The 14,084-nt window shown below is 36.6% G+C and overlaps 1 protein-coding gene across 1 annotated transcript; it reads right to left on the bottom strand.

Moving 5' to 3' along the window:
- Positions 1 to 869: 869 nt before the first annotated feature.
- mtx2 (metaxin 2) lies at positions 870 to 10,911 on the bottom strand. Its single transcript, XM_007248836.3, has 10 exons — positions 10,733 to 10,911; positions 9,048 to 9,095; positions 8,908 to 8,954; positions 8,524 to 8,596; positions 8,288 to 8,364; positions 6,709 to 6,801; positions 6,545 to 6,583; positions 6,170 to 6,295; positions 5,748 to 5,824; positions 870 to 1,512 (listed from the first exon to the last, which is right to left on the bottom strand). Exons 1-10 carry the CDS (start codon positions 10,770 to 10,772, stop codon positions 1,305 to 1,307), a joined length of 828 nt encoding a protein of 275 aa, XP_007248898.3. The 5' UTR covers positions 10,773 to 10,911; the 3' UTR covers positions 870 to 1,304.
- Between the last annotated feature and the right edge of the window lie 3,173 nt (positions 10,912 to 14,084).

Raw genomic sequence — 14,084 nt, 5'->3', positions numbered from 1 at the left:
AGCATGAGGACACTGCATACATTCCAGTGCTTTTTCCAAAATGTATTTTAAAGTTATTTTGTGTGCAAATTTATACATGTAATATATAATATGCACATTATATAATCAAGATTTCCCTTTACCTCCAAAGTTCGTTCTTACAATAGAATATTTTCTCACAATGCAAATCCTATCAAGCTAAATTATTAAAGACAGATTTACAGGTTCAACTATTGCGTTATAATATATAAAGACATTTTCAAAATAAACAATACGTATTGGGATACACATGATTACAGACAAAATTATAGGTTTTTTTTCTCCCTAAATTTTTAATACAATAGTTTTAAATCAAAATGTTCTGCACTTTATCCAGTTAAACAGAATAAATTACAATCTTTGTAATGAAATGAGCAGTCTCTCAGTGTTTTTAAGCACTGGTGCTATTCTTGATGTGCTTTGAAAAGTATACTGGGAATCAAAAACTTGATTTGATACAGTTTTGTCATATTGCTTACCCTTGCACAGGGCATTAGTCTGATAATCGCAGCAACTTCTATTAGCTAATAATTCACTTTTCTGAGTGTCTTGATCAGCTCCACATTCTTTCAGACACACAGCAATGTCTTAAACATACAGTGTGGATCATTTCAAATGTGTTTTTTCACTTGTAATGTACCCAAAACTAAGAGGGTAAAGGCTAGCACATGTCTCCTATAATAATGGAGATAGTGGCATCCATCCAACCAAGACCACCTGTGCTCTCTCAGACTCTGTCTGCTGATGGAGCAGCATGAGCCAAGTTTTGAACCTGCAATCTTTGGATCAGTGACAGCACCTGGGCCCTCTGAACAGTACAATGAAAAAATACACACAGCTGCACTGATAAATACTGTGGAATTTTGTGTTTATTTTTCCTTGTAGGCACTTCCATGTACATCATATTAAACCAGAAATCACCGCAGTGGAAAATCAAAATCTACACCTAATGAAAATATCGGTTTCAACAATCTACATTTTCAACAGGCAGACTTATATATATATGTATATGGCATTGCAATCAGGAAAAAGGACAGGTTGGAAGAGTGCTGGAATATCGTGGAACGTTGGTTAAGCCTAAGTGATGGTGCCACCTCCTTTCTTCCACTGATCTGATCAGGCAGTTTTTTTTATTAAATATTATACATTTACACAACAATAAAATAAATCATTAACTGTGAAACATTATGCCACAGTATCAGCTTGCTTTGACTAGGTACACAACTTTCTCACTTTACTACAGATCAGTGGAGGGAGGAATGGTACTCAGGCATGGAGACAGTGCTTCAAATAAGGGAGGGGCCTTTTGAGTGGTGTGAGGCTCCTGACTGGCTGTCTCTGTCCTGTTCCTCAAAATATGTCTGTTCAATACGTCGGCAGAAGGAGAGAAGGTTGCTGTAGGACTTAATCTTCTCACTAAGTTCATCACTGGTGAGACGGGTGGTCAGGATTGTGAATAGATGACCAAAGACCAGGGCATCCAGCTCGGTTGGCCTGCAAGCAGTTCAAGAGTATATAGAGCATTATAGTTTGTGTACATGTATTATATATTAGCTCAGATTATTTATTTCCGGTAATGGAGGGCTAATTCCAGAACAGTTAAGTTAATTTCTCTGTTTAAAAGTTTTAACCACAAGAATAAAAGTTGCCCAAATCCAATAATTTTGGTCAGATGTGACACAGATGTGCCATATATGTGCTGTGTGAATGGGGAAATAACACATTGAATCTTTATGATCCAATTTGAGGCACTTTAATATGTGGTTTTAAAATCCAATATATATTCAATTCACAGCAGTATGCCCCAGTCTGCAGAGCCAGACCAGAATACAAGGAAAAAAGGAAAAAGACTATGAGCTGAAAAAAAAAAAGAACTTAGTGTTTCTAATAAAATGGAACACGGCCACAGAAGGACGTCGCTGCAATGTCAAAGTATTTTTTTTTGGTGAAAAATAGCTCTAATGTTCCTGTTTCAGCCTGTTTTAGTTTCGTGGAGGACTGGGCAGGGAAGAAAGACAGGATTTTGGGTCTTACTCATGAATATTCATTAGGGCTGGGGCGACGCGTCGACATAATCGACGTCATCGATTACAAAAATACATCGATTTGCATAACGTGCGTCGGCGCGTCGTAAACATGGCGGCGCCTGTGGAGAGCATTAGAGGTTAGATCGGGCCCAAAAATTCCAACTGGCTGTTTTCGGGCTGTTTTAATGAGCGAAATATGATCAGAATTATGTTAATTAACACGGTAACATAGAAGCATAGAACTATTATTTAATTAAAATGATTTTTAAGAACAGCTAAACACAGTTCTGCAAGTCAAACGCGGAGGAGTTCACGTGCGAGAGACACAGAGAGAGAGAGAGAGAGAGAGAGAGAGAGAGAGAGATTTGCTTGTTCTGGTGAGAGCTACTCACAGGTGAAGGTTCTCTTTGATCTCCTCGTGCTCATATTCTAGTCCCATTCATAATTCTGCAGCTCCCTCAGTGTTTTCTGCCGTATTTTGCGGCTAGCGCGAGCGCTTACAACTGACACCGCGGACCGCGAGGTGCCGCCGCGTTTGTGCCGAATCCGACTCTCTGCTGAATCTGACTCCCGCTTCGCGGACAGAATCGGCACAACACCCCCGCCAGGGCCGCCGCTCTGCATACGCAGACAACGCAGCCAGCGTTAGGCCTCAACCATTTTGCAGTTGCAGGGAGCCAAATTGACTGAGAATGAAATGTGTTGAAATTATGACATTATTAAATTTAAAACCCAATGTGAATTATTTATGATACGCTCATCTTTTTTGTCTTTAAACATTGCATGGGGCACCTACTCTACTACTTAAAAGCGGCACGTTATTATTTTTGTGCATAATATAATGCCCCCACCCCTATTGCCTGAAATGGCACGGCTCGGTTTGCTCTGTTGGTTGTTGCCAGATGTGACATTTTCCAGTCAAATAAATAATCAAATAATGCATGGAGGCGCTAAATCTTGCGCATGTTTAACCATTTTTAAAGTGTATGTGGCCATTCTATACAAAAACTTGTCCAGTGCAATATTTGTGTAAGTTAAAAACTTAAAATAAAATAAACAAATAGGATGAAAAATCGTAACTTATCTGGCAACCTTAGTCCTAACTAAAGTAGCAACGCTACTTGAGTTTGGCAGGAGACAAGTTCACCGCGCGAAGTTGCTACTAAATGGTAATTCAACTATGAAGCGACGGTTTGAGTCTGGAGCTGAGAAGAAGAAAAAGAAGCAGAAAGATGAGGCCCATGCATCCCTTTCTGGTGAGTAACTTCGATGATAAAGGTTTAAATAGTTTTGATTACTTCATGTTCAGTGGTGTTGCCTGAGCTAGTTACGTTGGCTTTGCTGATTTGGTAGCTTTAAACGCTTAACTAGAAACTAATCTGGGTATTGCAAGGCACGTGGCACGTTTGCAAATAGTAGTAGTGTAGTTTGAAGATTTTTAGTGACTTTAATAAAAAATTAATAAACAGAGTAGCCTACCTATTGACTAATGCCGTCAGTGCACTATCCAAATGGTCTGTATGACAGCAGGATCAGACAGCTCTATAGATTTTGACAGGCTGATATAAATACACCACGAATATAAACGATAATTTCATAACCTTTAAGGCTGGCTTGTGTAAATGACGTGTCCACTGCTTAAAATAGACATGCATCGTTTCATTTATTATTTATACATTATAAATAGTACTCTTGTGCTGTTCTTCACTGTTATTGGCCTTACTTATAACGTTGTAAATATTCACAGTTACATGCGTAATTTTAATAAATAGTAAAATTTTGCGTAAACCTTTTGTGTTTGTGTGTGTTTTTTTTTTTTTTTTTTTTTTTTTTTGGGGGGGGGGGGGGGGGGGGGGTGGGGGGCCTCCCTGACCAGTTATGCTTAGGGCCTCCAAAACCTTAGCAGCGGCCCTGACCCCCGCTGTAGAACTGCGGTAGTGAAAACAGCGCTTATAAATAAATTAGTTTAGTTTCACTTTCAGTTTTCGTTATTTTTTTTTAAATAAAAATATAATTAAAAAACAGACGCCTACATATCGGACTATTTTCTGGAGCCCGGGTCGGATTTACGGGCGGGCCTCGGGTCATGTCGGGTTCGGGCAGAGAATCTAAGCTCTAGAGAGCTTGGACTCCGGAGAGCAATCTCCAGCTACAAAAAAACGCCAGCGGGCATCTAAAGTTTGGGAGCATTTCACGCAAAAGGGCAACAATGTGGTCCTCTGCCATACGTGCAAAAGGAGCACTTGAAGCGCAAACATCCAGGAGCACTATGTCAACAGGGTCACACAGTAAGTTACCGTTTACATCAGGGTCTCCGCGGGTGTCCTTAAAAAGACTTAAGGCTGTCTACCAAAGGTTTTAAACCTGCCACAGGCAGAAATTATACATTTTTGGTTTATATTTGTGCATGGCATTTCGCAGTTTCCAGAAACAGTAGCATTATTCATAAGTTCAGGTGTTTAGCTAAGCTAGCTGCCTTAAGTTATTTTAGCTAGCGCCGTTGGCGCTGCGGTGTTACACCGTTTTCTGTCACCGTCGGAATTTTGTGACCAGTGCTCACGGTTATGAGCGTTCATTGGCAAAACGGAAGCTTTCTATACCTACACCTTACCCTCAGCCCTAAACTGAACCGTTTTGGCCAGTCGGGGTAAACATTAGAAACGAACACGTTTCGAATCGGCCAGTGCACCGGTCTGCTGAGAACTACTTGCCAGTGGTCACAAAATCTAGCGGTCACAGAAAACAGTGCAACACACGGTTGTGGTGTATGGGAGCTTATCCATTTTTAGCGTTATAGATCTAAACAACGTGCTGTACATGTAAGTGATTATAAGTGTGGGGTTTGGTTTAGTAGGCTTGTGTTGTTGTTGTTGTTATTATATATAAATATAGTAATTTATCGTTTGCTTTAAAACGTAAAATAATTATTTAAGTATGTTTCTCAATGAATAGATTAGTCGACTAATCGAAAAAAATAATCGTTAGAATAATCGTTTAAAAAATAATCGTTAGGGACAGCCCTAATATTCATTACAAACAAACATATTGCCACTGATTGCAAACAGCATTCTGACACCCTCTCCATGGCTGTGCAGTGGGCAGTCACAAGCCAAGGTGGGCAAGGCTATGAATCCAAATTTAATATCCTTTTCCCTAATTCATTCTTTTTTCTGTTTATTTTTTTATTGGCTAATGCAGGCAATTGGTGTAAAATAACATTTTCACATGAAGCATGCATATATAACTCAGACGCACCTACTGTATTTTAAAAAGAAAAGGTACTAAATGGTTTCTAGACAAATGACACCTTAATGAAACCAAGTACTCAAAACAAAGAAGTGGGTGGCCAAATAACATGGCATTTTTACAGTGGGTTGGAACGTATTCTCTGTGATAAGCCCAGCTGTCTGTCACTAAAACTATTATAGTTCCTGTAAAACTAAAGAATACGAAACGGAATCATCACCTGAAGCATAGTTCTTTGCTGAATGAACGTCAGTTACACAGTACAAACTTTTCAGACAAATGTCAGATGTGGGTCACATTTAAAAGATAGTATAAACAGCCTAAAATAAACATCAGATTTGGTGACAAAATCAGGTTTGGGCTACTTTTACCTGCTGTGTGAACATAGCAATTGGGCACGGTAATCAGTATTAAGTCAGGACTGTGTTAGATTATGCTGGAGTGTGTAGAACTTACTGCTTGTTGAAAAAGTAGGGCTGAGTCCCAAGTCGCTGGGAGAGAGCCTGACAACACTGGCTAACATCCTCGTACACCTGAGGAGAGGATAAAAGCACACACATTCACAGACTCAGTTTAATAGAGTAAACGCAGAAAAATCAATGAGAGAAAGTGCATTCTTTTAATACCTTTTAATGCAGACATTGCATCCCGCCAAAATCCACTATTATATTACATTATATTATTAACTTGTGAGCTACATTTTTAGCAAAGTGATTGTTTAACAAAAGGCTAACTTAAACATATTACTTTAACAAGATACCACAACATACAATACAATACAACATTCTGATATACTATATATTTCATATATATCAGTATGTGGAAGATTCCCGCAATTTCTGGGAGAGGTGGGACGTCTGCCCTCTGCACAGTCCTACCTGTTCAAGACTTTTTCCTGCCCAGCCAATAGCGTTCATTTTCCGACGAACCTCCCACTGCTTCTGATAGGCAAGGATGTGATTAAGAGGCCACGAATATGGACTACTGTACCGTGGCCTTGAGATCTAAAAACATTCAAAGCAGTTTGTGTGAGGTATGTCCTGTCTAAAAGCCTTACATTTTATATAATGGCACCCTACTGTGAAATGTTTTTTAAAGACAAACAAAACATCTCCATTACAAAAGTACGGCAGTATATAGTAATTAATGTGTATAGAACTGCCTATAAAGTATTTGTGTTTTTGAAAGAGTATACGTTCATTATAAAGCATGTTGCAATTCAATGTGTGTGTGATTATGAAGGTTTAACATACCTCTGAAGATGTGGTATCATCACACCACTGAATATACAGCTAGAAGGAAAGAGATAAATATAGCAAATGAATCCACTTATCTGCAGAAGATCACTTCTCTGTCATTCTCTAACATGATTAAAGCACAGCACATCTGCAGTACAATAAACTGCACTGCACTGTACCTCAGCTGTGAGCAGCATGTTGTTGACCAGCTCCATATAGGCCTTCATCTCTGCTCTCTGAACATCATCCAGGCCATCACTCAAAGAGTGGCCCTATAAAAAAAAGGATCAGGAGATAGGCACTGAGTTTATAATAATGGATAGTTCAGTTTCTTAAACTTCACTGGCAGAGCAACACATTATAATTTGCTCATTAAAATTGTAAACGTAAGGGTTTACACACACACCACAAGCAAAAAACAATACACAATACATATCAATATATTGTATTTGCCTAAATAAACGTTACAAAAACAAATGAACATTGCTTATTACCCCAGATGCAAATGACCAGCAAAGACATATTTATTATTAACTTGTGTGAACTTATTTAATCTCTGCAAAAAGCAAAAGCTAACCTAATTTTGCTAACAAAGTACTACAAAAGACTGTCACCAACATCATCTTTATTGCATTAATGCAAGCCCATGTCTTCCATACGCAAATACATCTAAATTTGTTTGCTCAGTGAAATCTGGTGCATGTTTTTGTACCGAAACATTATGATACAGGGGTGAAGGTTGAGCTCTGTGACCCATATGTGCTATAAACATACATTAGACTTGTCACAATATTTTTTTTGTGTATGATATATTGTCCCAGAAATTATTGTGATAAATGATATTATTATTATTGTCATTTTAAGACAATTTAAATGCCACTGACATAATGATAACAGACTAGCATAAAGCATCAGAGCCCTTTTAAATACAACTAATTTGTAATTTAGAATTATAGTTTGAAAAATATATTCTTTTTTCCTTATCTACTGCAGTCCATATTGTGTGTATTTAGTTATTAAAGCATTTATCATTTCATGACTGGCTAAAATACTGTTCACTGTTATTTATGTGAACAAACATATAAATAAACTATATCTAAACTAAATACACAATATCACAATGATCGAAAGTTAATGAGGCCTTGTCCATTTATTAAACAATGAGTCGATAATGTAATTATCAAGACTGACCTAGCATGCATACGTAATTTCAGAAGCATGTGGGCAACTTGGAAACTACTGCTGTCTTACAAGCAATTTTGGATTCGAAACTCAAGGTTGGCAAGGCTTTCCAGACTTCCAAGTAGGAAGTCCAATTTGTGGGGACGCTCCAGTACAATTTTCTACCTCTCTCCTAAATTCCAACATCTGAAATTTAATGTAATGCAGCATTAGCTTTTGAATTGGCATGGTATTGTGGAAACTGTAGTGATTTAGAAGTATTGTTATTATTGTAACTGTAGTCTTATGCGTCCCCTACTCCCTTCATCTCCCTTCATAAAAAAAGTGAGTCTCTGATACAAAAAGACAGAATGCATCTGGGGTAAGCTTAACAATGATATTTAACCTCTTTTTAGAAAATCTACATATTATTAGAAGTCTTTATTTATAAGTACTTCTAATAGTACTTCTAATAGTACTTCAATCAGTGTTTTATATACAAAAATAAATTATTGTCCAACTAAGCACAACTACTATAGTGTAGATATAATATACAGTTTGAAAACATTTTCTTTTTCATTAAAAGGATGGTCATACCTTTGCTTTTGTGAACTGCACTATTGGTCCCAACTCTGAAACAACCTGATTACCGACATGAATGAAAGGAACCTTCCCTAAAACAGGAATAAATAGATACAGACAAACATACTGGATGAGAATATATTGACCCTTTTAAGCACCTTCTGCAGACCTCAGGACTTTGCATTTACTTAAATGGGCTCAAACCCATCCAAATAAAACAAATCTGAAATAATAATAACAGCTGTCATTACCTGATGGTGACATGTACTCAGCATTAGCACGGCAAGACACTCGCACTGGTAGGTTGCACATCCTTAGGTACGCCTAAGAGACAAAATATGAAAAATAGGGCTGGAGGATATGGCCACAATTTTACAGAAAATAAAAACATATTTCTTCATTTCTGTCCATATAATCCAACTCCGATACTGATATGAACATTATTAAAAAAGTCAATACACATAATGCACAGTGTAATGAACAGTCAGTGAAAGTTGCTTTGTTTTTTGTAACAATATATATTAATATTAAATTATTTTCCAGCACTATACTTACCTTACTGGTATTAATGCACTAAAGAAAAGTTCTACAGTAGCTTCATGATTTGAAAGTATGTCTATCTATATTCCACTAACCTGAACTGCCAAAGAGGATGCACAATCAGACAGAAGGATCTGATCCTCTGTAATAAAAAAGAGGAAAATGCAGTGATTAAGCTTAAAAAGGATCCAAAAGGCCCAAATGTTAAATCAGTGTCTAACATTGCATAACTTACCTCTCAATGGCTGATAGAGTGTGGCATTTTCAGGCCATGGCTCAGCAGCTGAAAAATATTTTTTTCAATTACAAATATGAAAAACGCTTTAAAGGTCATAAAAAAAAGATGCAGCTCAAATCCAGCTAATTGATCTAGGTAATAACTGATGTAAAACAATTTGAAAAGGATTATGTTGCTATATATTAAGATTATTTAAACTGGCAATACAGCTAATCATTGAGTGCAAAATGTGAGCAGCATGTGAAAGCACCACTTGTAAAAGCATTTACATTAATGAAATTTAGCTGCCGTGCTTTCCAGAAAGAATAGGGCCTACAAGGTTATTCCTGTTACAGCAGTGGGCCAATGTAGAGTTAGGAGTCTTGCCCAAGGACTCCAATTGGTGAAGCACAGCATAGTCACCTAGACCGGGAATTGACCTCCAGTCTCCCACATGCTGTGATAGCTCACTTGCAAATAGTGGAGTTATCCACTGTACCATACCAAACACACAACCACACAATGAGCATCAAAAGAGGACATCCGCCTCAGGATAACCAAGTTTACATGGCTGTAAACTGAGCGGGCAAACATGTGGAATAATGATTAAAGATAAGAAATAAAGATTGCAGCTCTAACGAGGGGTGGGCGGTGTTTCTAAAATCAGAATCCTGGATATGGTCTGAATGTTCAATTTATCCTAATGTCAAAGACTAAGGACACACCAATTACTGTATATAAGCATATATTCAGAATTTATAGTGATTAGGCCGGATAAATGCCTGGCGCACAAAAAAAGGTTGACAGCTATGACCCTTCTATTTTACAAGCATTATATCATTTTATAAGCATGCTTCTTATAAAATAACACTGACACAGTTTTCGTTCTCAAGCATTCAATTTCTATTTTTTAATGACATTTTAAAAGGAACCCCAGATAGCAAAAGCATGTTGAATTAACGTTCATTGTTTTATCTCCAATGTAGTACAACAATCCTGATCTTTGACGAGCATATTGTTGAATCAGTATTATGGTTTATATGCATTGTATTACTTTATATTTAATATTTGTATCTCGTTTGTACTCTATTATTATAGCTTGTATTGTGCTCTCGCAGTAAAGTGTCATTAATCAACAATTATTCTTATTAAATTAATTTTATTATTGTTGTTGTTATAATAATAATAATAATAATTAGTAATTATTAGTTATATTATATTATTCACCTAAAAGCATTGTCAGGGTCAAACAGCCTCAAATATTCAAAGCCTTTAAATGAACGTTTATTCAATGTCAGAATGTAAACACTGCCCAAATAAAGAAAGAGCGTGAAATAAAGGCTGTTTAATTTTTTTTTTTTTTCAAATCATCAAAAATAAAGTGCTCTATAAAAATTGTCTTGTTATTAGGGAAATCACTGTAGTTTTATTAGTATCATCGTGCAGCCTTGCAGTAACCAACTTGCTAACTAGCTAACCTCTCTATCTATCTCTCAGGTAGCAACGTTACAATTGACAGAAGGAATAAAGTCGCAAATCGAGAAATAAACGGTAAAGGAACTAAATATAATATTTTTATAGAGAAGTAAAAATGTAAAACAATTAAAGATGTCTTATTGAGCACAGACAGGCTAGTGAGCTAACATTAGCCTGAGAGCTCTTCTATCTGGGTGATAAAATCTCTGCTGTAATAAATCACAGACCTGCCATCTGAGAGACGAAAGCCTCAGCAGCCAGAGACATGGCGATACACAGAAAAGGCTCAACACAGACAGAAAACGAGAAGCGGAGAGTATTGTACACGAAAAGGCATAAATTTTGTGTACAAGGGCAAAGCAAAGAAGCTTCCGGACGAGACGTCACTGAGCAGCGCTTCCAATCATATACGCCTGCTTCCGCCTGTGACTACAATAAAAGTCCTCTAATGTCAGAGTTTTATATTATATTATATTGTATTATATTATATTATATTTGTTTTATGTATTTCGGGTTGCTTTTTTGTCAATATATCTTAAATAATATAAAGACAATAGTTACAAAGAAATCCATAAAAACAATCCATGACATACATTTAGACATTAATTAATAAACGACAAACAACAAAAAGAAAAGCATATATACGTAAATACTAATAAAATACTAATATACGTAAAGAATAATATAAACTCTCAGGTTGTTGCAGAATTCTCTTAAGTTTAAATCTAAAGATATGGCTTTGGATCTGTGTATATAAAAGTATATGAAGTTTGTGCAGAGACATAAAGAGCAGGAGATCTCCTTCCAAATAAGTGAGTGATAGTTTCCAAAGCTGAATGGTAAAAAGAAACATTGTGGCGAAATATTAACATTACATTAACATTATTGAAAAAGACATTACAAGCATAAACACTGTATATTTTACAATGAATTAATTTAACTTTGTTAGGAAGCAGGGATTTATTGATATATTGCCACAACACTTTTTTAAAGAGAGGGAAATCCTTTTTCCTATTTGTAATTTTAAAATGTCAGGCAGTTGCCTGTGTCTGTTTCAGAGCTAGTTTATGAAGATTCTACACACTTTTCTTTTCCTATTTCTCTTCAAAACAGCTTTATTGGCATGACTGTAATGACAATATTATTGTCAATTCATTTCAACAATAACAAAAACAAATTACACGATTTTTACTATTTATAGGTATATGTTTAAGTTTCTCCGAAATTCCAGATAAAAATATTGACATTACAGCATTTATTTGAAGAAAATGAAAATTTGGAACAGATTTTGGAAATCATTATTTGTTGGAATAAGCCTTTTTTTAATAACAGCTTTTATGATCTTTTATGAGCTTTTATGAGCATTTTGGTGATGTTATGCCACTCCTAGTGCAAAAATCAAAGTGGTCTAGCTTACTTTGATGGCTTGTGATCATCTTCCTCTTGATTACATTTCAGAGGTTTTCAGTGGGGACGAAGTCTGGAGATTGACTGTCAACTTATTTGAATGGCAGTCAGCAACCGTAGGATGACACTAAAGTGATTTACAAAAATAGCAAATGGCAGCTGGGGTGAAGTGCATGGAAAGAACTGTTTGAAACAGGCTCCTTCAGCCAGGGCTAGAAAAAGTAAAAAAAAAAAAACCCTATATCAATAAAATGTAAGAAGAGGCAGGCTAAAGTTTGCAAAAGACCATAAAGATTGTATCATAGAAAACTGAGATAAGATCATCTTCTCTGATTAGTCCAACTTTTAGCTTTGCTTAATACCTGGCTGTCTAAGAGACAGAGGCTTGGAAAGCCGCACAAACCACAGTGTCTTGTGCCTAGTGTGAAACTTGGTGGAGGATCAGTGATGATTTAGGGATTGAAATTGGGCAGATTGGTCTTTGCGTAGGACACATGAATCAAGCCGCATGTTATCCAGGAAGAATTTTTTTTGCCCTCAGTGTTCTCCAACTCTGACAATTGGCATTTCCATTACAGTTCTTAGTTTCACACAGCTAGGTCAATCAAGGTTGGATGAAGGATCACCAGATAAGATCCTGTCATGATCTCCAGACCAGAAAACCTCTGGAATGTAATCAAGAGGAAGATGAATATTATAAGCCTTAAAAAAGCTGAAATGCTTGAATTTTTGCACCAGGAGTGGCATAAAGTTATTCAAAAGCAGTGTGAAAGACTAGTGGAGAGCATGCCAAGATTCTCAGGGTTATTCCTCCAATTTAGGATAACAATTTTTTGCAAACTATATGTTGTCCCAGAAATGATTGCGATAAACGATATTGTTGGCATTTTAAGAGCAGTTATTTTACTGTAAAGGTAATAATTACTGTTTAAGTGAACAGCGACCCTTGTGAAAAGGAAGTATACTTAAGAGCATTAAAAGTATGTTCAAATAAGGTAAAGATTAATAAAAGTGCATTTTCAATTTAATATACTTCATGAAAATACACATTAAATATACTTTCTCTATTTTCATAAAATGTATTTTTAAGCAGTATGCTTTACATTACTTGTGTTGATAGAAATATATGTAGTGGTATTAAATACTGCTTGAAGTTCACTTTAGTGTATTTTTTTCAGTAGCACTAAGGTGTACACAATATGTGCATCAATACGCAAAGTAGTACATTTACACATTTATATTTCAAGTGTATTTAAAAAGGTGTTACACATACTTACATCTACTTAAGTTCGCAGAAGTTAAAATGCGAAAAAGTAGCACTCTATAATTATCTTAATTACAACTGAAAAATACTTAACTTGCCCTAAGTTGTTGCAAAATAGTACATTTAGTATGTATTTAAGTGCACATTTTAATTTTTAAAAAGTATGTACTTTTTGCAGGTTAAGTATACTTTTAAAAATATATATTATTCTTTTACAAGAGGAGGTATGGTGAGGTAGGTGTTTCCCACTGCCTCTCAGGATACGCTGATATAATCTCACAAAATTATTCCTAATTGTTTCAATTCTGTAAGTGTTTGGTAATTTGGGATCAGCTGTTTAAACCTGTCTGTGAAATCTTCTGGTGCTGCGTTGAATTTTGTGATGTGGAGAAGGAAGTCTCACACTGACCACACACAGCCAGAAGCGTTATAAATTGATACCTGCCCGTCTCTACTAAAACACTCAGGCTGAGATCTCTGAGCTGGTACTTTGTCAGGATCCGTCTCTGCTGTGGATGTCTGACAGCCAGGAGATGCGGCTCCAGCCTGTACTCTGTTTTTATCGCACGAAAGCATTGTAGCTCGCTCTGAGCTATGGGGTCTGAGTTTGGTTCTCACAATGTTCTAGATAGCTGTTCTTACTGCGTTTAAGGCTATTGGACGCTGCTGTAATGAACCTGTCTGAGGTTCAGAGAGTCTTAGGACCAGCTGACTGAGGGGGTTCTGTTTGGGGCTCAGTGCTCTGTAAAGCTTTGAGCCGCAGAGTTTCTCTCGGACTGGACTTTAAGTGCTTCCAAATGCATCAATATATGACTGCTTATATATACCGATATGCAGTAAATAGGTAAATGACTGCAAACTGCTAGAGGGAGCTCGCGAGTGAATACTAAATGAATGGGTGTGAATGA

This window comes from Astyanax mexicanus, chromosome 5 (genome assembly GCF_023375975.1).
Source record: "Astyanax mexicanus isolate ESR-SI-001 chromosome 5, AstMex3_surface, whole genome shotgun sequence".
NCBI lineage: Eukaryota > Metazoa > Chordata > Actinopteri > Characiformes > Acestrorhamphidae > Astyanax > Astyanax mexicanus.
Note: the sequence above shows the minus strand (reverse complement) of the source record. Positions and strands in the feature narration are given on the sequence as shown.